This window comes from Vidua macroura, chromosome 18, assembly GCF_024509145.1.
Source record: "Vidua macroura isolate BioBank_ID:100142 chromosome 18, ASM2450914v1, whole genome shotgun sequence".
Taxonomy (NCBI): Eukaryota; Metazoa; Chordata; class Aves; order Passeriformes; family Viduidae; genus Vidua; species Vidua macroura.
In genome coordinates, this window is record NC_071588.1 from 6,910,200 (window position 1) to 6,937,063 (window position 26,864).

The following is a 26,864-nucleotide window of genomic DNA, read 5'->3' on the forward strand; positions in this document are numbered from 1 at the left end:
CAGACAGACTGTTCACACACACACACAGACTGTGCACACACGGACTGTGCACACACGGACTGTGCACACACAGATCGTGCACACACAGACATGGACTGTGCACACACGGACACAGACTGTGCAGACACAGACACGGACTGTGCACACACGGACTGTGCACACACAGACAGACTGTTCACACACACACACAGACTGTGCACACACAGACTGTGCACACACAGACAGACTGTTCACACACACACACGGACTGTGCACACACAGACATGGACTGTGCACACACGGACTGTGCACACACAGACTGACTGTGAACACATGGACATGGACTGTACACACACGGACTGTGCACATGGACTGTGCACACACAGACAGACTGTGAACACATGGACACAGACTGTGTACACACAGACACAGACACGGACTGTGCCCACGCAGACTGTGCACACACGGACTGTGCCCACACAGACAGACTGTTCACACACACACATGGACTGTGCACACACGGACTGTGCACACACAGACTGTGCACACACAGACATGGACTGTGCACACACGGACACGGACTGTGCACACGCAGACTGTTCACACACACACACGGACTGTGCACACGCGGACTGTTCACACACAGACAGACTGTTCACACACACGGACACGGACTGTGCACACGCGGACTGTGCACACACAGACAGACTGTTCACACACACACGCAGACTGTTCACACACACACACGGACTGTGCACACGCGGACTGTGCACACGCGGACTGTTCACACACACACACGGACTGTGCACACGCGGACTGTGCACACGGCCAGTGCGCGCACGCAGACCGCGTGCCCGGCTCGCGCGCACCTGCCGCGCAGACACACCCCGTGCCCCTGGCTGCGGGCCGCGTGTCCGCGCGGCCCTGCGCACCTGTGCGCGCGCGCGCGCGCCGACAGTCACGGGGCGCGGAGCGGGCGCTGCTGCGCGCGCGCGCGCGGTCGCTGGCAGTCGCGCGCTCGCGCTGAACTCGGGCTCACTCTCGCGCGCGCCCCCGCGGCGCGCGCGCCCCCGCGCCCGCTGCCCCGACGGCGGGTCCCGCGCGCCCCCGCGGCGGGGCGGGGCCGGGGCGCGCGCGCGGGCGCGGCGCGGGGCCGCGCGTCTCGCGGCCGGATTGGCCCCGCGGCGCGGGCGGGCGGGCGCGGGGCGGGGCGCGGCGGCCGCGGCCGCGCGGAGCAGTCGCGCCGCGGAGCGCCCGGGGAGCGGCACCGCCGCCGCGGAGCGGAGCGGGCTCGGCGCGGTGCCTCCCCGTCCGTGCTTGGGAATAATGGCTACCGAGGCGTGAACCGCGAAAAGAAAGAAAGAAAGAAAGAAAAGAAAGAAACCCGCCGCCGGGGGAAGCCCCTGGATGGGGCCGGGCTGGCGCTGCCTGCGGAGCTGAGCGTTCCCCTGCTCCCCTCCTCGGATGCCGGCCGGAGCCGCCGCTTGGGTCGCTTTTTTTTTTTTTTTAAATTTTTTTTTTCTGTTTTTTTGCCTTTTTTTTGGTGCGTCTGTGGGCTTTTCATCCCTTCGTGTGTTTTTGGCCCCGCGGGTGATGGACCCGTAGCGCCGTCTACGCAGCAGCTCCGGGGCTGAGCGGGCGCAGGGGCGCAAACTTTGAGCCCTAGGTTCGACCGGGGGGAGAGAAAAAAAAAAAAAAAAAAAAAAAGAGGAAAAAAATAAAAAGAAGAGAAAAAAGCGAGGAGACGCTGTGCCTGCAGCCCCAGGAAGAGCGGAGGGAAGGAGCGAGCGGCGGAGGACCGCGGCGGGAGGAGGAGGCGGGGGCCGGCGGGACCCCCGGGGCACCTCCGGGCCGGGAGCCGCGTTGTGCTGCTGCCGGGGGGCCCCGAGCGGCTCCGCTCCGCGCCGCGCCCGCCCGGCCGCGCCCGGAGGATCATCCCGCGGGGGCCCGGCGGGCCGGCGGGGCTCGCCATGGTCTGCGCGCCGCGCGGTGAGTAGCGGCGGGCGGGTGGGATCCCTCCGGGCCGGGGACCCCCCCACCCCCAGGGACTTCTGGTGCCCTCCCCGAGCCCCGTTCCTCGGCGGGGGAAGTGTTTTCCTGCCGGGGAGCTGGCGGCTTTGCGGTCAGCCGAGGGGAGGAAATCGCCGTGCTTCCCGCCGGTGTGGTGGTGGCTCCGTGCGTGCGGTCTCTGTGTGTTTCTCTTTTTCTTCTTTCCCTCTTGCGCCGTTTTCGGTGCAGCCGGAGAGGATGGTTCGGTTTTCCCGGCCGCGCTGCCGGCCCCCGCCAGCCCCGGTGGCTTCCTCGGGGTGGTTCGCGCCGCGTTCTCCCGAGCGGGGGTCGGGATGCGGAGGGGCTGGAGCCGCTCGTTGCCCATTCCCGGAGGCGAACCGAGGAGCTCTCCGAGCAGAATTATGGAGGTTTTTTTGCGGGTGAAACTGGGTGTGTTTAAATAAAACAGAAGACAAGAAAGAGGCGTAGCAGCGCGGAGCTGCTTGGATGCGATGCGCTCCCGAGCTGCCTTTTATTTTTTTATTTTTTTTTTTTTACCCCATTTCGCACATTCCTCCAGTGCGACCGCATCCCCCTTCCCACCCTCGCGGGAGCGGGGAGGGTGAATAATAAATATTGAACGTCTGCCTTCTCTGGGCGGCAGCGGCAGCTCCCGAGCCGGGGCAGCGCGGGTGACCCGGCGGACAGGGCTGCTCCCACCCGCGGGTGGCCGTGCCGGCCCCGCAGCGCGGCTCCCCGGGCGTCTCGGTGGTCCCCTTCAGCGGAATATCGCGACTTGGCTCTGTCGGGTGTTGCTGGCTGGCGCTGGAGCCGGCTGCCGGATGAGGCCGGTGTTGGTCTGGGATTTCTGGCTGTTCAAAACGGTAACAAACTCAAAAATCCGTGCCCGGCGGTTTAACCCCTTCGGTGCGGCCACAGCCCTTCTACTCGCAAGGAATAGCAAGTCTGAAAATGGTCGTCGTGGATTTTTTTTTTTTTTTTTCCCCCGTGTGTCTTTTGGCCAGAGAAATCACCGCCGCTCCCGAGCCGGGCAGGTTGTGCGGGCCAGGCTGGATCGCGGGGTGCGGGGCTGCCGGGCTCTGCTCCCCTCCCCGCGCCTGCTGCGGGGCCCCTCTGCTTAGCCTGAATGAAAAATTTAATCCAATTAAGAAATTAAACCTTGTATGTTTAAAGTGACAAATTTGAGAAGGGGAGGGGGAGGCGAAATAAGATTTCCAGGTCACTGGTTAACTAAAGATGGTTTGGAGAAAGAGCTCGGGAATAAGGTGAGGGCAGAGGGAAGGAAAGAAGGACCTTTTTAAATGGCAAAGGCTTGTTTTTCTCTCTGGAATTTAAACTGGTTTTTAGGCTTGTAAAATCTTCTTGAAGTTGCGAATTTATCTCAGGAGGCTGCTTGCCAGCTAATCTTCTCAAGGCATGTCCTGATTTTTTGTAACGTTACAGTATCTGAGGTCCTTTTAACCTAATTTTGTAACAAAGATAATTTCTTGTTATGTAAGTTACTGTTCTGAATGATTGCTTTGGGTCTTGGAGAGCGTCCTTAACTGGTCTCCCCTGTGCCGCAGAAAGTGGAATTATTTACTTCGTTATCAATTCTTGAAAGAAAGCCTTGCTCAACTGGAAAAGGCTGCCAAGGTATTACAGGAAAACAGAGTCTTACCATTCTTCTTTCTAGAGAGTTAAATCTTTGGTCATCCCTGATCAGAGTTTACTTCAGAGGTTTATGTTTATGTATAAATCCGATTTTCCCCACATACAGACTTACAAGGGTGAGCTGCTTGAATTATACACACGGCATTAACTTCCCACAAGTGGCAGGCTCCTAATGCTCTCTTCAAGAATTTTCTTCTTTGCTGACAGCAGTTCCCTAAAAGTGCCCTGTGCTAAAGCCAAAAGGCACCAGCTTGAGATGCCTGATTTTCTTTCCAGGGGAGATTAATGCTATAAGACAAGGCAGGCAGTATTTTATTTAGCTGGATACCAAGTTTTCACTAGTATACAGTGGGTTTTTTTAACATTTTATTTTGTTTGGACGGTGGGCTATTCTGAGTGAAACCTTAAGCCTTGTTTATCTGAGAGGGGCAGTCTGTTCTCATAAACAAACGAAGGAGTAAAATATATCCCAGTGTTATTCTATCAGGACACGCAGTCATCTGCTGGACCCTGTGGCCTGGGCTGGCTAAATCAAACAGCAGTGTCACACGTAGCTCTGGTATTTTGGAGTTTAAAAAGGGATTGGGGTATGTCTGCAGTTCCAGTGATAAACTACAGATATTTCGCAGTAGTTGATACCTATTTTCCTCTGATTTTCAGCAATGTGCCATCTTGAAGTGTTAACTTTGAACAAGGGGTATAAATACTAGTGTTTGCTGTTGTTGCTTTTTACAGTAAAAGCTGGTAGGATCTTTGGTGGTGGTATGTTGACAGAAGTGGCTGCATTCTTCAGCTGGCTGGTCTGTGCTGTATGGTACTTTTGGAGAGCACAGATGTGTATGTCATTTTCTGCCTTAAATATTTTCTTTCTTTCTTTCTTTTTTTTTTTTTTTCTTTCTTTTTTATTCTTTGACTCCCTGCATCCTTATGTTGAATGACCCACAATATCTAGGGATTGTGGTGTCTGGATACACAGGAATATGAAACAGTCTTTTAAAATCCATTCAAATAAATTTATTTGTATCATCAGGTTAGGAAATGTAAGATGGTTAATTTTAATGACTTTATGAATTTGCAAGATCTGAGGTCAGGCAGGTATAAGAATGTGTTACACCTTGTTTAATAGCATGTTTGAGGAAAGACTGGCATCACACATCACAAATGGAAATTTTAGGATCTCCTGAAAGTTTTTTTTTTTTATCCTTCTGAATAAAGATGGAAATTCTAAACTAGGTAAAGAAACATATGGTTTTACCAGAAATTATTTCCTAGACTGATCAATTACTAGGAGATGTAATGAGAAATTTACTCCTTAGGGGGAGGAAGGAGGGATTGCCATTACATAATATCCCTTGGGAGAATTTCTGTATCGCATAATGAGGCTGATGATGGAGCATTTGGGGAAAATGCCTATGGATAGGAATTTGTTCTTCAGATTTCCATCAGGAAAACATATTACTGGGAAACAGGCTTGTTAGAAGTAGTACTGATATGTTAGGAGGTGGGTGCTTTGCCTCCATACACATTTCTTTTGTTCTCATAACTACTGTGTAAGAGATTAGGCAACTGTAAGATTGAACCATCGCAGAATGAGAGATGCCAGTGAATAATTTCCTCATTTACTTAACACCAAGGGTAAACCATTAAGGGCTTATGTTCTGTTCTAGGCTTTGCTAAATTATTTCTGTTTGTCTATTGAAAATAGGTCCTGAGGAGAAGTAAATCGCTAGCCTTGATGAGGGAAACTCGAATTGCCTTACCCTCATGCTAGTGAAAATGAAATATGTGGAAACATATATAGGTGATGTGTGGATTCAGCAAAACTTGGTAGCTGGACACATATTTTCAGAGTCTTTGTGATATCCTAAAGATCACCTAGGAGTTGTCTTTCAGATGGAGAAGCAAGCACTTGTTAAGAGTTACTTAAATAGAGTCTTACTCTTTTAGTAGCAGTTGCCTTAAGGAGGTAAATAATCCATTTCCACACACCTGCCCTTCAGCACTGTTGATGCTCAGAGTCCAGGGAGGCTCCAGGAACCACAGCCTGGCCCAGAGGTGTTAAAACCAACAGAGGAAAAGGTGAACAACCTTAGCACCTCTGTCACTGCTGGGGAATTTGCCTAATTTGAGCTGCTCATTTAAAACCTCGAGTGCTGGTGATTTTAGCAGTGTTTCTGATGGCTCGGCCAGCTTCTGTCCCCGGAGTTGCAAATGCGTTCCAGCTTGTCGGGCTGTGGGGGCGCAGTGACCCCTGACGGTGCCGGGGGTCGGTCCCAGGTGGGCGCAGCCCGGGCGGGGTTTGGGGGTTCAGGTGCGGGGCCGGGCGCGCTCGGAGCGCGGCGTGCGCCACCGTGTGGCTGCGGGCGCGCACTGCGCCCAGGTGCGCCCCCAGCACCGCCCCGGCCGCGGGGGCTGCGCCAGCCCGGGGCAGTGTCACTTGTGTCACTTACCTGTCCTCAGCCGTGAGATCCTGCCCCAGCTCGGGCCAGTGTCACTTGTGTCACTTACCTGTCCTCAGCCGTGAGATCCTGCCCCAGCTCGGGGCAGTGTCACTTGTGTCACTTACCTGTCCTCAGCCGCGAGATCCTGCCCCAGCTCGGGCCAGTGTCACTTGTGTCATTTACCCGTCCTCAGCCGTGAGATCCTGCCCCAGCTCGGGCCAGTGTCACTTGTGTCACTTACCTGTCCTCAGCCGTGAGATCCTGCCCCAGCCCGGGGCAGTGTCACTTGTGTCACTTACGTGTCCTCAGCCGTGAGATCCTGCCCCAGCTCGGGCCAGTGTCACTTGTGTCATTTACCCGTCCTCAGCCGTGAGATCCTGCCCCAGCTCGGGGCAGTGTCACTTGTGTCACTTACCTGTCCTCAGCCGTGAGATCCTGCCCCAGCTCGGGCCAGTGTCACTTGTGTCACTTACCTGTCCTCAGCTGTGAGATCCTGCCCCAGCTCGGGGCAGTGTCACTTGTGTCACTTACCTGTCCTCAGCCGTGAGATCCTGCCCCAGCTCGGGCCAGTGTCACTTGTGTCACTTACCTGTCCTCAGCCGTGAGATCCTGCCCCAGCTCGGGCCAGTGTCACTTGTGTCACTTACCTGTCCTCAGCCGTGAGATCCTGCCCCAGCTCGGGGCAGTGTCACTTGTGTCACTTACCTGTCCTCAGCCGTGAGATCCTGCCCCAGCTCGGGCCAGTGTCACTTGTGTCACTTACCCGTCCTCAGCCATGAGATCCTGGTCCATGGAAGCACAAACCACAGTGCTGGCCTCTCGCTGCTGACGGGTGTCTTACTGTCCAGGTTTGTGTCAGGGCTTGGTTTTCCAAAAGTTAGGAACATGGTGCTGGATTTAAGCACTGAGAGTTCACATAAAGGAATTACTGATGTTTCTGCACCGTTGCCATCAAGGAAATGGAAGATAAGCGTGATTGATACTGGTGTCAGGACTTGCTTGCAAGTGGTGATTTTCCTTGCTGCCTGTCCTGTTAGAGCTTCACAGACGGGGACCCCTGCATTAACCATCTCAGAGGCACAGGTAGTGACAGCATCTCTCAAGGTAGCTAATGTAATTTTGAGGACAACCTGTGATTGATTGTTCTTGGAAGCTTCAACTAGAATGGTGCTGTTGGCATGGACATAGAAAAATAGGTTCTTGAAAACACCCATTTGTACCTTATGTGGGTGCATGGGAAGGGTTAAAGATAAATGTGTGATCTTGATTACTATAAAAATAAACCTTCTTTTCTGGTGGGTGGTAAGAAGAGAGCTGGAGTTTACCCAAAGCCAGCATTTCAAGGTGGCTGTTTGTGTTGTTACCAAAGATAATTCTAGCTTGCTTACAAAACGAGTTTTCTTTAAAAATGTTTTTATTTTTGCAGGTACTCAGTCTAGCTTTTGTTCTTGTGGAAAAGGTGTTACAGTTAAATTGTTGTGGAAGGTAGCTGCAAGGTTTTTAATATTGAGTTGAAGCAGTCAGGGTACATTGTTTGCCATAATGTTTCTGTGGGGGGTAAAAAACATCTGTACATGGATACTGTTCCTGCAGTAACTGCTATTCCAGAGGAGAATCAGGGACAATAACGGATATAAATCTTAGGGTTTTTTTTCCTGGAGGAATCAACAATAAAAAGTGTTTAGGCTATTAAGATACCTGCAAGAATATCCTCACTCCAGAGCTGTCGGTTATAAAGTTATAGTGCATTCCGCCTTCAAAATGGTTGGAAATCCGTCATAAATATCTCTTTCCCACATCCCCTCTATCTCCCTGGATGATTGGCTTTCTAGCAAAGCCTTCCGTAGAGGGTGTACTGTAATCCTTTTACGTTACTCCTTCAGTGCAGATTACGCAGCGAGAAATAATTAGGAGATTAATTTTCACCTGTCACTGCCAATAATAGATAACCTTGATACAGTGACAGGGCGAGGAATTTGGGGGGAGCGGAAAAGCGTTTAACCCTGTAGTGATTGCTGCAGGGACCAGGCAGAAAATGGTTGCCAGAGCATGACCTCCCTGCTCGCTGTCACGGCAAGGCAGAGGCGTGTGGGGCTCCCGCGGACGCTTTGCCTTTATCCGCGAGCGTGCGCTGCGAAATTCGCTCTGTGCCGCAATGGTGCCGCGCGCGCCTCGTGCTAATCAGCCCGGAGCAGCCGTCGGAGACCTTTGTAGCTTAGTCTTTTAATTCAAATGCAGTTCTGTTGCTTTTCATGATTTCAATTCCCAATCTGACTGGTATTCCTAGGCTGCGAGGGAAAGGAGCAAACTAATGAAGATGGCTTCATTAGGCAGAGCGTGGTTTAGCCCTTGCTTCTCTCCAATAAATGCAGCTGAAAAAACATCCCAGAAGTAACTGGGGTTTTGGTCTTCAGAGAAAGCAGAGCTGAGGTGTTTCTGCTCCCTTTCAAAATTAATTACTAGCTCTCATCAGGTGAGCTTAAAAATGCAGCCTGTGCTCTAAGGCACTGAAGGTAAATGGGAAGGGGAAAAAAAAAAGCCTCTCTCCCCCCCCACACACACACAGTCTTCTTTTTTATTTTTTCTCTTTTGTGCTTAAGTTTACAATCTGTTGAAAATGTAATGGGAAACCAGCCTACAGAAAATGCCATTATTCATATCGTCGTGAGCTCATTTATTTTATCTGCAATAGTAATGATAAGACAGACTGCTTGGCAATGCTGATAAGCTGAGAAATATCTTAGAGCTATTTGTAAAAGTTAAAGCAGATCTTGGTACTGAGAGATAGGGAAACTGATGAGCCTTTGGGCAATCTGCAGAACTGAAAGCTAATAAAGATTTTAATAGGAAGGCCTCATTAGGATTAGGGAGATCTATTATCTGCGATTTATACAACACAAACAGTGGGGCAACTTCAATTTTTGCTTCTTTGTTCATTAAATACTATTGCTGAATGTGAAGCCTTTTAACTTGGATCTGGATCTCTTCCTCTTCAAGGAGCCATCACCAGTTGATGGTTGAGCAAAGATAAAAGGGGCAGCTGATGTGGGAATGTGTTTTGCACACAGGGGCAATGCCAGCAGGCCCTCATAGCTGGGGACCAGTCACTTGTTGGAGGTATAGAAATGCAGCTGTTTGTAGGTGCCTGGGTGGTAGAGTTCTCCTTACTGTCTTTTTTTTTTTTTTTTTCTGTTGTGAACAATATTTATAAACTTCTGGCCCTGAACAGCATCTTTAGAAAGAAATAAGCACATTGCTGTTGTGCTGGTTCTCTGGATGGTGACGCTGAAATACTGCTATTGATAGCCTGGCCACCCAGCTCAGCCTGGTGGAGTGGCTCCTTCATTAATCGTGATCACCTCGTGGATCTGTTCTAGTAGAGGAGCTGTCTCCAGTGCCATTGCTGTGGTAGGAGTGTGTGCCATGGGTGACCTGATCCAATGGTTTGGTAGTTGCACACAGGACTGATTGTAGCACCAGCTGCATTCTTAGACATCTGATGTAGAAAACCTCACTTTGAGAGGTTGTGCAGACACCTCATGGGCTCAATTGCTTTACTCCTCATATGTAACACGGTGTGTAAGGTGCATGTAAGCTGCTGAAAGAACATTAGTTTACCTGGGTTTACAGATGTATTTAATTTTTTTTTTCAAGGACCATCCAGGCATTTTTTGTGGTTGAACTGAATTGTAAAGCAGGAGCAGAAGCTGTGCTGGGAAATTCTTTGGTTTGCATTTGAGGTTCAAACCATGTTGTAACCTGATTCTGCTCACCTACAGGTGAAACCATTTTTACCACAGGTGATGAGATCTAACTGAACCTCTAATGCAGATGAAGGGCTTTGTTAGTTGATATCCATGCTGGATGTGAGAGGCCACGTGTGACCACACTTGTGTTTGGGAGTGGTCTGTTTTCTTCTCTGTGTGGAGCACACATGTGTACAAGAGTCTTAGCTTCTCCCCATTTTCAGGGCACACACCAGCTCCCTGCTGAGTCAGATAACCCCAGTGGTACCTACAGTAACATTGTGTCCATGGAAAAGTAATATTTGGAAAGGATATTCTTGTATCTTCAGCTGCCTTTAATATGATGTAGCAGCCAAAACCCAAAGAGGACCACAGCACCACCAGCCACAGAGAAGTCTATTCCAGACTGTAGATTGAGTTCTGCTGGTTCAAACCAGTGCTTTCATAGGACCTACAGAGGACAGTGCAATGATAGATTTAACTCCAAGTATTGCATCCTCCATGTGCTTAAGGAACTCAGAGCAGCTGGAGCTGTAATCCCCTCCCCTGTGCCGTCAGCAGTGTGGAGACAGATGGGCAGGGCCGGGAGCACCTCCTGCCCAGGACTAAAATAGGTTTCTCCCAGTGGGTTGGTGTCAGTCTGTTGTACCTTGTCTGTAACCACTCACAGGTTCTGTCAGCCAACCAGCGTGGCCTCCGAAGGCAGTAGCGCTGTTTGCACCTAACGTGTTGCTCCAGCAGAGCTGCCATTTGAGACGTTTCTAATATTTATGTTTGATATGAATGAAACTTTTTGTTTTGTCTGTAGACCGCAACGGAACTGGAGCTGACTCGTATCAGGAGTGCCTTGATAACAAGCAAGGTATGAGATCAAGTCTCTCCAACATGGGCACTTGGGACTGATTTAGCTTGATTTCTTGCAGCTGAATTGGTTGCTGTCTCTGTCTCTCTCACTCTGTCTCCCTTTTTTTCCCCCCCTTTTTTTTTCCCCCCACTGTCTCCAAGCCAATTCACTGTTAACAGTTCCATGTCAGCTAACCTGTTAGCTCAGGGTCTCATTGCACATTTGTGATCAGTCTTCTTGTTTCTAGCACCCCAAACCCTCAGCTGTTAATGGAGGAAGTGAGAGGATTGTAAAACAGAAGTAGCATGTGCAGTTGCTTGTAGCTGTCTTCTTCCTCGAGGTTTAGTTGCACAGCCAGGCAGAAAAATATTAAAGTTGAGCTAAGGGAAGGCACGTGCTAGGCTGGCTTACCTTAACACCAGACATCCTGTTATAATTTGTGTGCTGACATGCTGCCTCAGACTTGTCCAGCCTGCTGTCTTCTGCCATGCTAAACTTGGTAATAGCTGGAAACATCTCTTGTGATTTACAAGAGAGTGATGACGGTGAAGGAGGAATCTATTATCCTTTTGCTCTAAACCTGAAAACAAGAGTCACATCAGTAAAAATGAAAATTGTAAAGAGTACCTCGGAAACAGGACTTCAATGGCAAAATCATGGATATTGGATTTAGGAAAAGGGTTGGTGTGTTGTGTTCTGTTCAGATACCTCTCTGAGAACTGCAGGCAGAAGTGCCACTCCATCGCTGTAGCCATGTAGTACGTGTTGAACCTTCTGGTAATCAGGGAGCATAAGCATCCTTCAGCCCAGAATATCATTTGTCATAAGCCGCAGCAAAGAGATAAGAGGAAATGCTTATCCTAACCACGTTATAGGCATCAATTACAGGTCAACTTTTACCCTGCTGTTGACCCAGATCTGTAAAAGTAGCTAGAATGATCATTTCCTGAAATTCTGATCTTTCTTGCGTAGTTTTCTAAAGTAGGACCAAGAAACACAAAAAAACTGTCCCAGTTTTGGTGCTTGGTTGGGTTTAATTTTCCACAGGTGTCTCTGCTTTCAGTATCCATCAATCAGTGTTACATGTGCTTTAAGTCAAAGCTGCCATGAAGTGCATCTCCCCTTGCTTGTTGTTGGGTTTGGGATGGGATTATTTGGGGGGTGAGGGTTGGGATTTTTTGCTTGTTTTATTTTTCTTCTCTTAAAAATTAAAAAAAAAAAAAAAGAGCTACGTTGTTTCTCTGATGGCCTTTACGATCATCTTTTTCTTCACTATTTTTCTCTACTGACTGTAGTAAATACCTAATCATTGCTAAGCTTTCATTTCAGAAGTTACAACTGGAAGACTAATGTGGAAGAACTGTAATCAATAATGGCAATTCTTATTAGATTAAGTTTAAAAGTCTTGTAGACCAGTGTAATTCAGGAGGCTCCTTTGATAGATAATTTGTTCTTAGGAAGAACAGTTTTCTCCAGTAACATTTTTCTCGTTGGCAGGGGGAGGCTGATCCACTTGTCATTTTGTAGAAAGCAATCAAGTTTCAGATTTAAAGAAAAATGAGTATTCTCATTTTTGGAAACTAATTGCAGTCCCTTTGATGTGCCAGTTACCCTGATTTATCTGACAGGTGGTATTAAATAGCGTTATATCCATTACTTTCATTTGTCTGTTAATACACCAGATTTTTCTTGTAGTGTGATAGGTTTCTTTGGCTTCACTGTTAACACATGAACCAACTGTATCATTATAAGTACTTTCAATCCAGTATGAATTGGATCTGGTTTGGGTAACTTACCCTGTCCATGCTGCATCATTGTGTTTAAAGCAACAACCTTTAAGAATGCAGAGGTTTAAAGGAAAAAGTATACACTTGTAGTGAGTCTCTTACTGACTCCGTTACATTTTTTGAGCATGCCTTAGAGTTGAATCCACCATTTGCAACAATTTACAGAATATAAAATACATAGCTGACAGTGGACCCATAATTTTGGTTGTTTCTCTTACGTTCAAAACAAAACACCACCAAAGGCTGAAAGTAGCGGTGGCTGTTTAAAAGTATTAAATCTTCAAGCTATGTGAAATGCTATTGCCATGGATTCCTTTTATAACAGCATGCTTGTCTCCTGGAAATTATGCTATAATGAGGTTTGGTTTATATATTTTACCCCTCTCCTCATTAAAGTGCTGTCTCTCAGAAGAAGCGCTTTGTGTTTTGAAATACTGCGCGGTTAAAACGAAGGCAGGTTTATAACGATTTAATGTACTTGGGAGCCAAGGTTTTGCAGCTTTATGGCAAAGATGTTTTAACAAAGGGCTTTATGGTAAGGGTGTGCTGTATTTTAGTCAGGCAGTTGCTCAGGGGAAAATTTTCAGTGTGAGCACATCACAACAGCAAAGAGAAATTCAGAGGGAAGCAGGCTTCTGAGATCCAGTCACCAGCTTGGCTGATATTAAGGCTTAATTCTTTGTACTTTCAAGCCCTGAAATTTTTTTTTTTTTTTTTTTTTTTTTTTTTTTTTTTTTGTCTTTCACTTCTTCACTCAAGGAAGACAAAGCCTTCTGCCATATAATGTAACATCACAAGCAGGCCATTTATGCTTCCCAGTTTTGTGCTTCAAGGTAGGGTGCAGGAGAGTGTGCTGGCAACAGCCACAGGTGGGATTATTACACCCTCTCAGATTGGAGCTTGCTTTTTCAGCCTTATAACTCAAATATTCTTTATTAAAATTGTACCCTAAAAGCAAGGCATTTTCTGAGCGTTTGTGGTTTGGAAGTAGAGAGGGCAGCAGTTCAGAGCAGTTGCCCATCCACTGCAGCAGAATACATGGATCTGCCTGTTTCTCTGGGATACACTTAATATCCCATGGTTTCCTGAGAGCCAGGGGGTTCTGCCATGGAAAACAGGTATAAAATTACTACCAGACTTAGTTGTTTCTGGAGCTTCTCAATAGGAACTCACTGTTATAGTTATTAAAACAGTGCTGGTGTAGAGGTTTAGGCAATGAAAAGCCCTTAGAGAGGGCCCTGCTGGCAGCCAGGTGATGTCACCTCTCATCCTTGAAACAGTGCATAGAGAAATTCAAGCTGATTCCAAGTGTTTCATATTATCATGTGTAGCACCTTCTCTTATTCATAGAAAATGGTGTTTTATTTTGCTTGAGCAGTCTTCTCTGTGTCTCTGTGTCCTCAGGTGGGCTGGTAATGGGTATTTTGCCCTAGTGGGCTCCAGCTTTCCAAGCAGAGCTCCAGGTTCCTGCTGGAGAAACCCAATACCTTTCACTTCTCCTATGCGTCCTGAGGAGTATTTCCCCACAGGTAAATTAGCTGGTATTTTTCCAAGATGAACATGGCTTCATCTTTTTGATGGCACCATTAACTCTTTCTGGTTTTCTTCGGATATGTTACACCACTTCCTGAGTTCAGTGCTGCTTGCTGTTGATGGATTTTGTTAGCTCATCTCAAGAGGGAGGATGAATGTAATTTGGAGCAGTGTTTGGGGGCCAGGAGGAAGGATGGTTAATCTTGACAGGGATCAAAATGTGGCTGCAGTTGAGCCAATAGCACCTCTGTCTGGGGGGATGGAGGACTGAGTGCTCCTCCCCTGGGTTTGTGCTGTGGGTGGATCCCAGCTGGACTGCTGAGCACAGAGAGGATCTCTGTAGCATCAGGTTTGGTTTTGAAGCAGTGGCAAAAAACCAAAGACTTTCTCATCCTGTTTGCAGTCCCCTGGGCTGTGCAGTCCCAGTGTGTGTCATCTTCTATTAGTCTCGATGCAACCAATGACCTTGTTTGTGTGAGCACATTAAGCACAACATTAATAGCTAATTTGACTACTTTGGATTCAGACAGGCTGCAATCCATCACCTGAACTCTCCTGATAGCAAATATGGTTGGATGGGATTAAGGAGAAAGGATAAAATGCCTGCTTGGGCCATAACTCTAGGAAATTGGAAAACTGCTTGTGAGCCTGTGTAGCTGATGAAACTGTAGCACTTGGTGGAAGCATGTTCTTCACCGAAAAAAAAAAAAAGCTGCAGAAGTGAGAAGAAGTGTGTGGTCTTCATAGATGTTTGTTCAGCCCTCTTCCTGCCTGTCAAATACTGGCATGGTAAATGAGACCACCACGATACAGAGGCATCTTTTAGAAGATGTTATTGGGGTAAGTTCTAACCTGTTCCAGTTTTTGGATCCCTTTTGATCCCTAACAGGATTAGTTTCAGGATGGCAAAGATAAATCATGAAGCAGATAAATAAAAATGGCAGGCTGGCATATAGTTGGACTGGAAAGTGCGGTCAGAATAGTTCTGTCACTGAAGATGTTATTTCCATTAAATGTTTTGAGATTTAATATTGATTTCAGTGAAACTACCCTTGAAAACAGATTTCCTCCAAACCTTTTTTTTTATATATTTGTTTTGGAACTATTTTCGGAGGCAGAAAAATGAAACTCCAGCTTCAAACAGTTTTTATGTTTTGAAATGGGCTCTTTTCACTGTATGAACAATTTTTTAAATATTATTGTTATTTGTATTCCAGTCATGCCTGTGCACTCTAGTTATGGGCTAAACGTCATTTTGCCAACCACAAGGCAGACTGGGGGGGATCAGTTTGCCTGAAAATGCTTTGGGGTGTATTTCTGACGGGCTGCATTGATTGCCAGTACCTGTTTGAAGAAAAACCCAACAACATTCTCATTTTACAATATGTTGGCTGCCTTTTTGTTTAAAAAATTATAAATAAATCAGCAGATTTTCCACGAAAACACATATGCTTTTTCCTGATGAGCACGATGATGCACCAAGAATCCTTGCAAGAGGCCTTGAGTTTCCTTCCAGTAGAGGGTAGGGCTGAGGTTGAAACTGAAATTTTAAATAACTCTCTTCTTTAAGAAGGATGCTGCTGGAGCCTTGTTAGCGGAAGAATTGCCATTTTCTGACTAATTTTTTTTTTGCCGGCATGGGAACAAAGAAAGAAAGGAGGAGGCAGAATAAAAGCCTGTGTGAGTGTACATACAGAGGCTGCAGCTCTCTAGACTGGTAATGGTATCTGGAAAGGGTCCAGGCTGTTGTAAATATGAACTTTTGTCAATATTCCCCAAGCTTCTCTGGACTCCAGGGTGGGCTTTATTAGCTGAAGGTCACACCATTGTCTGTCTCCCTCTCCTGAGACCTCTGATACCTTCCTGAAAGGACAGCCCATTATCCCTGGGCTTAGAAGCCAGCTTTCTCTTCAGTGGCGCTGAAGCTGATAAGCTTAAGAGGCATATTTCATCCCCCCACTGCTGCTTTCAGGAAACAAACAGTGTTTATCATTCCTGATTAATTCCAGTTGAACAAAAAAATAAAATAGAAGGCATGTGTGTGTGCACACGGGATGCAGAGCTGAATTTTTTTTGAGGCTGTTCTTGTGTAAGGTCAGCTCATGGCACCAGCCACAGCCAGCAGTGTCTGGAGCTGGAGCTTTGCTTTTTCTGGGTGCTGTGTCCAAAGATGGATTTAGTAACATGAGAGGATCCTGGGCTGCAATCAGTGTGAGGAGAACGGGGTGCAAAAGGGGATGGGGTAGCAGCAGCCTGAGCATCAAGGTTGGAATTGATTTGTGGCAATTAAGCATTAAGGTCTGTGAGAGCAGGCCCACCTGCTGGGAGATTGGCTTTCCATCACCTGGGGAAGATGAATGGCCCCAGGAGAAAAAGGGCAGGGATTTCATACTCAGCTACCTGAAAAGAATCGTAAAAGCACCGTATCTCACTTGGGTATCTTGCAACCCTTTTTATCACAGCTAAATCCCTTTGCTGAGAGTTGTATGCAACCAAGTTGGAAGATAAAAATGCTAGTTGGTGGTGCTTTTTCTCCATTTCTCTCTTTGGCTCTGGCTTGAAATTTGCTAGGAGGTGTCTTACTGACTTTCTTGTTAGTACTCTCTCAGTAGGACTGTGTTCCATACATGGCTCTCAATTTCTCAGGCTTATTTTTTTCCCCTTGTACAGAGATTCAGAGTGTGGAATTAATAGCAATGAATAACACGTGCAACAAATAACATATTGCCCCTCTGTGCTGATGCAGTATGTAAAGCACCCAGGCAGTGTGTCCCAGTGGCCAGGTCACCCACCCATGCTGTGTGCTCCTCTGCAGCACACCCTTGATGGGCAAGGCACCTCACCTGGCTGTGCATCTTGAGGTTCTCGAGGGGAAAATGGGAGTCTTGGCACTGTCCACAGTCCTGTTCGTTTGGAAGAATGTGTAGCTGCAGCCCAGGTCAGGTCTTTTGGTCACAGCCCGAGTTGGGTCACAGATCATCTAAGTAATGTGTGTTGCATCAAATATTTATTTCACTTCCAGCATGGGCTGTGTTTAAACCAGATTCTTGATACTGAGATTACAACTGGCTTCATTTCCTTTGCCAGAACAGAGATGGAACAAAATTTTAAAACAATTTTGCAAAGCTATGTTTAATTTTAACCAGTGAGGACCATATTTAAAGACAGATTTTGGTATCATTGCTCCAGTGCTAACGTAAACAGAGTCTGATGGGAAAGGCTGTAAAATAATAGGGCTATTGGTCATGTATGGGGGAAAAATAAATTTCCATAGCAGATTTCAAACTGGAATAGCTCTGAAGGTTTGACTGGACAAACCCAACTAGCATTTCTGATTTAAAATTGCTATAGTAGCACGCAGTGGAATGGTGGGCCACTAGTAGCATTTTTTCGAAGATAAACTACATGAGCCTTTCTAAATTTGGACATTTACTTTTGTGAATTGGGTTAAACTTGTCATTCTTCACATGAAATAGAATACGTTTAAGTTTTAGATTAGAACCTCCTTAGATATACTGCAAAAAAAGTAGATTTGAGGAAGATAATTATCTAGTAATCTTAGTGAAAGCTGCATATATGGTTTTTTCTCCAGATGGGTTAACATGGTGGAAAGATTTTTATCAGTCCAGTCGTGCACCACAGACTGCAGTAGCATATGTACTTGCTTGGACCCCGAGTTTAGTGATAAGTGAAATGTTAATATATGCTTGGCAGAGCAAGCTCTTAATTTCCCTTAAAATGGAGGGGGCAGAAATGATCTCATCGGACAAGATGTCTTTGGGCTACTGCCCACTGTTAGGTATGTCCTAGACAGGGTTTATTTACTCGGTGTAGGCAGATTATTTCCCTTTCCCTCCATAAATCTGGCCTGCGGTAACGGTTAGCAAAAGAGCTTTCCACCTCCTGTATTGCAGGAAGCATTTAAGCTCTTGTTGAAATATGAAGCTCCCTTCCTTTATTAAAATTAAGAACCACTTTCTCACATGGCAAAGTGATAATAAAGACTGAAATTGGATCTATAACTTCATGAAGAGAAAAAGAATTTTTTTAAAGACAAATCATGCATGGTAATGCCTTCATTGTTCTCTCGCTGTGTTCTTTGTATTGCTTAACTCCCTGCGAACAAAGAACCCATAACTGGAATTGTAAAAATAATCCAAGCATTTAAGTCAAAACTCAAAAGGCCCTTGGGAATCTCATGCGAAGGTGTGCCCTTGAAATGGTGGTTTATGAATTGTCTGAACAGGTTTGAACATCCTGGCCCTGAGGAAATCTATGGGAACTTTGCTGCTGACTTCAGCGGGGTCAGGATTCCAGACTTGGCGCTTTGTGCGCACTGCCGGGCATTGAGCAGAGCCGCCTTTCAGCCTTTGAGAAAGTCTGACTGCCTCCTCACAGGCAGGCGGGAGATTTTCTACTTGGTTGCACTTGTGAATTCTAGTTAAGGGAATTGCTTTTGGTCCCTCCATCTTTGTCACTTACTTAAACAAACATGCAAACTGGAAACATGCACTTGCTCAAGCTTCAGCAGCGAGTGCCTCCTCGAGATCTCTTGTTAGTGATCTAGAACTTAAACTGATTGGGAAAGTGGCTTTAAGATGAGGTTCAGTCGTGCTTAAATGAAACCAATTGGGCAGAGAGATGAGAAATTTTACTCGTACTTGCCATTCAGATATCTGAACCCAGCTAGTTTGAAGTATGAAGGTTCGGTCCCTGAGCTTGAACACAGATCAGTAGGGAGGTTGTAAATTGAAGCAATGAGTATTTCTTCAGCAGTTTATTGCAAAATAATGGGGTTTTGGAAATACAGGGCTATCCAGGGTCAAAGTCGCTGGGAAAGAAAGGTTCTTAAATAAACAATGAGGGAATTAGTCTGAAATTTGCATGCAGACTCAGATAACATGGGCCCTCTAAAACCCAATTGAACATACATTTAGCCCTGTTGAGGAGGAGACAGAGCCACAGGACCTCTCCCAGCCCCTCCTACTTCAGTGACTGATCAGATGTCTCATCCCTGCCAGGGTATTTGGGCAAACCAGTGGTTTGTCTGGCTCTGATTGTTGTAAACATGCACATTATCTTCCTCTGTCATGTCACAGTCCAGGGAGAGGAGGGGGGAGTTACCAGAGTTGGAGGGAATTTCCCCATGTCCCCACTCTTCCACATTCATGGTGCAGTGGCCCATGACATCATCTGTTGTTTAAGAACTGCTGTTGATGAAACAAGCTCTGTATTTAATGAAAAACAAAACCCAAAGAAACCCTATTCCTCAGAAATATGATCCAAGGCACCAAGAAAATTGGCACACTTTAGTTGCCTCATCCTAGTTCTCCATCAAGAGAAAAAGTTAAGGAAAAATTAGTAGAGAAAACTTTCTAAGCTTTCAGCAACAATATCCCACAGACTGTTGTTCATCCAGAGTAACCCCACAAAGCAGAACAACCTGGGTTATAGCCAACTTGTTTTTAATTAATGTTAGTAAAATTAGGTCCAAAATGTGAGCTGTGTGCCACTTGTGTTGCTCTCACTAGCTGGAAAGGGGAGTTGGAAAGCTACATCCCAGGTATATCACAAGATCTTATTTAGACTTCCCTGCCACTCAGGTTCGTAGAAATGTCACAGTGGCAGAAAGATTGGCTGTAACCTTTCTGTGTTTAGCTGTAATGGAACGTGCAAAAGCTTGAAAATTTCTGGAAGGTGCCTGCAGAGGCCTGGCTGTTGTGTCAGCAGGAGTATGCATTGAAAACTGCTCAAGAGAGGGACACTTGTTAGAATAGTTTGCAAAAAGTAACAATCACAGCCCAGTATGGACAAATAGAGAATATTAGAAGTAAATGGTTATTTTTTCCCTACTTTTCTTGCTCAAAAAAGAAGCTTGGTTGTTCCTCACTGTAGCTGTGTCTTGAGGGCTTTCCTTAATGAGCCATCTCTTTCTGTCCAGTATGGAAAGAAAAACAAAAGAGTTAGAGACCTTCCTTTGTCTCCATGTGATTTTAATCTGATTCATCCATTCCTAATCATCTTGAAGGATTATAAAAGCAAAACCTGTTAAATCTTGATTCTTGCTTCTTTTCTTTCTCTCCCAAACATAATTATTTGTTCTTTTATCATGTTGCATTTCTTTACCCATGAATCAGCTGCCTTTTTATTTTTCCTCTCTATAACAGAAGTCGGGTGGGGAGGGAGGGGGCGATGGGAGCGCTGCTTCCTTTGATTTATTCGACACACAAGTGTTCCTTGGCCTTTCATACTGAGGAGTGGATGCAGCTCTTGAACAAATTGGACCTACTTGTTTGCTGGCCTAGGCCATCTTGTTATCCAGCCAGCTGTGTTTTGATCTTGGAGGGCCATTTGAAGATTAAATTGAGACATCTTTTGTTACTATTAAGTGCAGTAATTAAATCAGCTCAGTGTTATTTAAGTGTGGAAAATGTCGCTTTGCTGGCCCATGGGTGTCTGAAGTTGCCATTAGACAGCTGTGTTGCTTCCAGTGCTAATGATGAAGAGGTAGGAGGAAAGAGCCAAGTGCTCTCTAAATAATTTTCACCTCTTTCTGGGTTATGCTGGATCCCCTCCCCACCTTTTTGTGTGCTGTTTCTCCTCAGTCTCCTCAATTCATGAAGAACAAGGTTTTTGAGAGGGAACTTGAGCTTTGTCGCGTGGAGAGCTGGCAGCAAGTGCCCAGTCCTGAGCGGAGGGTGGAACGGTGTGGGTGAAACATGCTGACTTCTCTGGATGGCAGCTGCTGCCCCATCTCCGAGTTTGCAGTTGCTGGCTCTGTGAACAACAAAGAGGCTGACCTAGCAGGGTGGATCTAATAAATGAGCAAAGTTGATTGCCTCCCCCCTTCCTCTGTGGTGGGAGTCTGCCAGTCAAGTCAAGCACGGCGAGTACATTTGTTCCCATGAGGGTCATTGTAATACAATTTGGTGGTGCAGACTGGTCTGACTGTGAAGCGGTGGCACCTGGGAGATGTGAATTCTGGTTCAGGCCAGGGCTGGTATCATTCAGAGGTCACCTGGGGCTTACTAGGGCAAGTCAGTTGCCCTTCCCCAGCCCCTTTGCCTGGTGCTTGCTGAGCAGATTGCTTTGAAAGAGGTGGCTGGAGGTGATGATTGGCAGCAGGGAGCGGAGCAGACAGACGCTGGAAGAGAAAGTGAGAACCTCAGTGGGAAAGGCAGTTCTTCAGAGGTCGAGTATGTTTTAATGCTGGGTTAAGTTGCACAGCAGTATTGGCTCATTGCTACTGGCAGCACTGATCACTTGAGCGTTGCCTTACCCTTCCCATCGTGCCCTTTAGAGCCCTGTCTTACCTCCTGTGTGCAGCTGAGCATTCTCCTTGCTGCTCTCGCTCCCTGGCAGGGCTCAGCCGCTGCCCGTGCCTGCCGAGGCAGAGCGTGCTGCTCCCTGCAGCCCACGCTGCCAGCCTTGCTGCTCCTGAGCCGCCTCGTTAGCCTGGCCTCTGTTAGTCCTGGCCTCCGTTAGCCTGGCCTCTGTTAGTCCTGGCCTCCGTTAGCCTGGCCTCCGTTAGCCTGGCCTCCGTTAGCCTGGCCTCCTCCGTTAGCCCTGGCTTCCATTGTCCTGGCCTCCATTAGCCCTGGCCTCCGTTAGCCTGGCCTCCGTTAGCCCTGGCCTCCTCCGTTAGCCTGGTCTCCGTTAGCCCTGGCCTCTGTTAGCCTGGCCTCTGTTAGCCTGGCCTCTGTTAGCCTGGCCTCTGTTAGCCTGGCCTCTGTTAGCCTGGTCTCTGTTAGCCTGGCCTCCCGGATGCCCCCGGCTCTGGGCTCCCACCCCAGTAATTGCCCAGCAACGTCTGTTTGCATTGCTTTTTTACGCCGCCGTGTTTTACGGAGGGGGAAGTGTGTTTGCACTTCGTGAGTGTTTCTGAGCTGTGGCAAGGGCAGAAGAATGGCAGATGGGTGGGGATGAGAGAATCGGGAGCGTGATGAATCTGTTTTCCTTACCTTGTTTAAAACTGCCTGTTAAAATTCAGCAGCCGCACCTCCGATCAGCCTAATGGTGTCTGCCATGTTGCGAATACACAGTCATTAGTTGGTCCAATTCATGCATGCTGAGGTAGGAGGGTGATGTGAATGCAAAGGAGCTGCAGAGAATGGGAGCTGGGGGGGCAGGGGAAGGAGGGGGAGAAGCTTGGTAATACAGTGACAATGAAACATACGGTAGTCACACTGGAAAACTTTCTCCTTCATTAGCAGGGATCTGTTGAGTTTCTGCTCACATTAGGGTAATTAACACAAGTACAGATTGTTGAACATCTGTGCAGTTTAACTATATGGCCGGTTCCCAGGCTTTAAACAGGGCTGTGAGGAGCCAAATGCAAAGCAGTATGAAAAGCCCACACACTATTCATTTTACTGAAATTAGCATTTCTGGATGAAAGCTGATGTTGCACGTCGGCTATAAATTTTCTCTGGTCTGTTGCCAGGTTGGCTAATGATCTGAGGTTAGTGTTTGTTAAAAAAATTTTAAAATTTGTTACTTTTAATATTCTGGAGGGGAAGTTTCTTAAAAGGCAAAACAAAAAGCAAGCAAAACAAAGCATATGGGTATATTATATGTAATGTTCTTCTAATCTTTTTCCAGTGGCAACTCAGGAAGGAATTGCTGGTTCAGCCTCTCTCAGAGGCTCTTGGCTCCATGAAACTACCAAGGGTTTTTTAGTATTTCGGACCGAACTGCAGTTTTAATTTTCTAGCCTTGTAAATGCCTGGGAGGCTCCGCTTACTGTGTGTTGTAGACATGAGCTGAGTAAATGAAATGAGGAATTCTGTCTGCAGGATAGTGACTACACAGGTATTGCCTCTCCACACATCACCATATTTATGGACAGTCTTCTGCAGTGGTTATCCCAGAGGAGTGTTGTGTTGCTGTGGCATCTCGAAGCTTCCTCCTTGCTCTTTTTACCTTGCCCAGCTGAGAGCACACATTTTTTTCTACAGGTGGAATTAAGTGTGTTCAAGGCCAGGCTGGATGGGGCTTTGAACAGTGTGGTCTAGTGGAAGATGTCCCTGTCCATGGCAAAGGGGTTGGAACTAAATAGGCTTTCAAGTGCCTTCCAACCCAAACCATTCTATGTTTCTGTGAGCTGCTGTGAGATGGACAGCCCTTATAGATGGGACAACAATTAGTGTGCCATGCATGCCAGGAAATCTTGTCTTAATGGAGAAGACTTTCATGTGTGAAGATGAAAAGCCTACCAATGTGTGTAAAAAGAACAATCCTCATTAGCACTATTTTGTCCCTGCTGTTTTCACTAAGTAAAAATTTTGTTCATAGTGGAGTTTTTTTTTAGTGTAATCCCTGTGGGCTGATGTGAACAGAGCTGACATTTGAAACACTATTTAAATTATAAAAGATTTGTATTTTTTTTTTTGTTTAATTGGGAAAGGAAGGGGCTTGGTGTCTTGCAGGAAGTGTTATTCTTACCAAGAGTGAGTGATTTGATCCTTCAGTTCACCCTCGGTTTCTGCTCTGTAATGGCTTATGCTCCAGCCCAGAATTTAGTTTGGCATCACTTGAAATTGTTGGTGAAATTGTTGCACTCACCAGCTCCTCAAAAGTCTGCTGGCAAACATCAGAAACTGTCAGAGCTTCATATTCTTTGTGACTAAAAAAACCTTCTGGGACCAAAATCCAATCTTCAGATTCAGTCCTGCAAATGTCTCAGCCTCAGGAGCACCATCACCCTTGTCTCTGTAATTCAGCCTCATAAATGCTTTGTCATTGAAGGATCTCTTTCAGGGGTGAAAGTGTCCACACAAGACAGACTTGCTGAATCATACAAAACTCTGGAAGTTCAGTTAAATATGTGGTTTATTTCTGAAGCACTAATCTAGTCCAAAATGAAATTTAGTCTGACCTACTTAATTTTGTAATAGCTTTTCAGATAATTATGTGTGTATATGTGCACACAGGTGCACACTGGTTTAGTTAGGAAGGGAAAAACTGAGTGAAATGTTCAGCTACATTAGACTTCTTACCTTCTCCACAAAGGATGTCAGAAGGTGGCATGTTGCTTGGTCACAAGAGCTCGGAGAGCATCTGTTTCAAGAGGCTGACAGAGGGCATTGGCCCTTTCAAAGCAGGGCTGCAGTGAACTGAGCATTGAGATTTCCTCTGTGGTGGTATTGCCAAAAGGGTCCTGACTCTTTGGATAAGAAATACTTGTTTAAAACTAAATTGGAAGAAAAAATTACCCTTACTGTTACTGTTTGTTTTTTTTTCCTGGACTCAATAATATGGTTACTTTGAGTACTGGCAGAATAGTGTGACTGCAATTAACGAGGATGTTCAGTCTTAACCATGGTTAACATCTGTGCTCCATGGATTTGTACCCTCTGTATCTCTGCTTGGATTTTATTTCGTCTCATTCAAGGAAAACCCAGCTCTGTGCAAGAGAGTTATGCTCAGAAAAAAACCCCAAAGAGTATTTCTGTTAAAATAAACAGACCTGGGTAATTTTCACTATTAAGTAAATCAAACTCCCCTTATTTGGGTATGTGGAACTGACCATGAAATTAAAGGGCTTTTGTATCTGCAGATACACAGCCAAAATTAAACAAAATTTTTCTTTATTAATGCCCCGTCCCATTTCAGCCCTGCTTTTTGAGAATATTTTCCACAAACTGGACTTAAAATGCCAGAAAATGGCGAAGGGTCCAGAGAAGTGGTTTTGTGATTTTGGTAGATAGGAAAACTGCAGCTGGTGAAATGTGTCTGTCAGCCTTCAATCACATGGTTGTATCTGAGAATGTATGTGTAATGATTTTTCAAGCAGAATTTTCCAGTATGTACTGAAATGCACTGAGAAACTTGAGGACATCATTTTGAAGGTCTCCCAAAGTTTCTTTGGAGTTTTCACTTCATGTATCACTAAGCCAGCTTCTGTGAAGCAGCAAGTTCTCTTGTGCTCCTGCTTTGAGCAGGCAGATGTATTTATTTAGATACCTAAAATAAGCTCAGAGAACTTGACCCTGTTGTTAGTGCAGGCTGCACATCCTCAGGATCTCTCAGACCTTTATCAGACTCCAAACTGAGCGTGTCTCGCTAACTCTGCAGTTGTGTGGTTGGAATTATCTCCATTGTGTAGATGGGAACACTGAAGCAGATTGGAAATTACTTGCCCCAGGCCATCTAATGCTGACAATAGACCACACAGTCCCTCGGCCTCTTTCTGTGCCAAAACTATTCTCTTGTGTCTGCATATGGAAAAAACAGAGTAGATCGAGCAGAGAGCGGTATTTGTTGTGATAACAATGTGCATTGGGTCCCAAAAGGCCATTGGACAGTGATGGATACATGGCTGTGAAATTAAAATCACCCAGAGATGCACAGGAGGAAGGGCTGGAGGGGTCTTTGGGCAGGGGAGCAGGCAGGGAGGTGCAGCCAGCAGCGGGCCGGCAGCCCCTGCGCCAGCAGCACATTTGCATTCTCCTGTCAGGGAGCTGGAAGCTGCCACCGAGCAGTTTATACTCAGCCTGTGCTGGCCTTGAATTATGCATGACCAATTTATCATGCCCCCAGCTGAAAAACTAATTGTGTCCCTGGGATATATTTACTAGAAATTGTAGTTTGCTGTGCTGGGGTCCCCGGAGTGTCCAGCAGAGCAAACGACTGGGAAGTAAGAGCATGTTCAGAACAGGACTCCTGGCTCCACTGGAGCCTCGTGCTGTTGATAGATTTTTCACTTCGATTGCCTTTCCAAGGGTTTTCCCCCTCCTTCCTATTTTTTTACACTGCATTACACTTAATCGGGCTGCAGGAGTCCTTCCAGTAGTCTCCAGTATTAAAAAGCACACGATGTGCCGGAAAAAAGGCAGTTTATTCAGGAAATGCCAGCCAGGTTGGGAGAAGGGGGCTGGTTTCCTCTGTGTGTGGTTTTACTCTTTTTTTTATAAGCACAGTGTGGCTTCATATAATGTCTCCAATTACCATGAATGTCCCCTCCCTCTCCAGGTCTAGAGTGATAAGATTCCCTAATTACTGTCATTTGAGCAAGAGGTTCAGGAGGAGAGGATTTCTTTTCCTCATGCAGAGCTTGTGGGATAGGCTGAAGCTTGCAAACTATTACCACCAGGTCTGTCGAAGGAACATACAGTGACCCAAATGGAGTTTCTCAGTGGTGAAGTGACAACTGCCAAACCTGTATCAGGCTGTAAACCCCTCATGAGGTAGTGCTAAATCATAAAGATCATCAGTGGGGGCGAGGTTTGAAAGGGAAGGTGGCAATTCACTGATAAATTAATCACTGAGTTCAGTCTGTCCTCCCCCACTTGTCACAGAAGGAGGATGTCAAGGAGTTAATCACAGTAAAGGAGTCAACAGTAACAAGATTCAGAGGCAGAAGAGCCCTCTGGAATCTCTTGTTCCCTTTCTGTTCTCCTCCTTGTCTGATCTCGTACATTTCCGCCTGATGCCGAGGAGCCACATCTCCGAGGTCATCAGGAGCTGTGCCAGCTCTGTCTGCATGGCTTCACTGCTGGCAGCACGGGCACATGAATCACAAGGCCTGCTCTTCTGAGAGGCTGGGAGCCCACAAGCCAGGGCTTAGGAGAGAAGGATTGCTCCCCTGCCCCTCCACAATGTCAGGAGCCTTTCTTCTGACCGGGCCAAAACGGGCTGTACACTCCATGGCCATGCTTTGACAGCATTCACTGCGTGTCCTCTTGGGAACAGAGCTGCAGGGAGTGTGAACTGGGCTGGAAGAAAGGTGCTGGCAGAGGTGCTTTCTTAAATAAATTTAAGATCTATGAAGTAGTTTATGCAAACTGTAGCATGAGAAGTTGAAAGACCTGCAGGTGGTTTTACGTAGTTTCTGAATGCCACAGACCTGGATCAGCTTGTAAACATTCAA

The 26,864-nt window shown here is 46.5% G+C and overlaps 1 protein-coding gene across 5 annotated transcripts in view; it reads left to right on the forward strand.

Annotated features, from left to right (window-relative positions):
* The window catches only part of FBRSL1 (fibrosin like 1), a 502,969-nt gene that overhangs the window by 396,932 nt on the left and 79,173 nt on the right, over positions 1 to 26,864 (forward strand). For 3 of the 5 annotated variants that reach the window (XM_053993750.1, XM_053993752.1, XM_053993753.1), the window contains exon 6: positions 10,638 to 10,691. The exons of the other annotated variants lie outside the window; for them this stretch is intronic. In XM_053993750.1, coding sequence (XP_053849725.1) covers positions 10,638 to 10,691 — 54 coding nt within the window. The remainder of the gene's footprint in view (positions 1 to 10,637; positions 10,692 to 26,864) is intronic. 5 annotated transcript variants of the gene reach the window in all.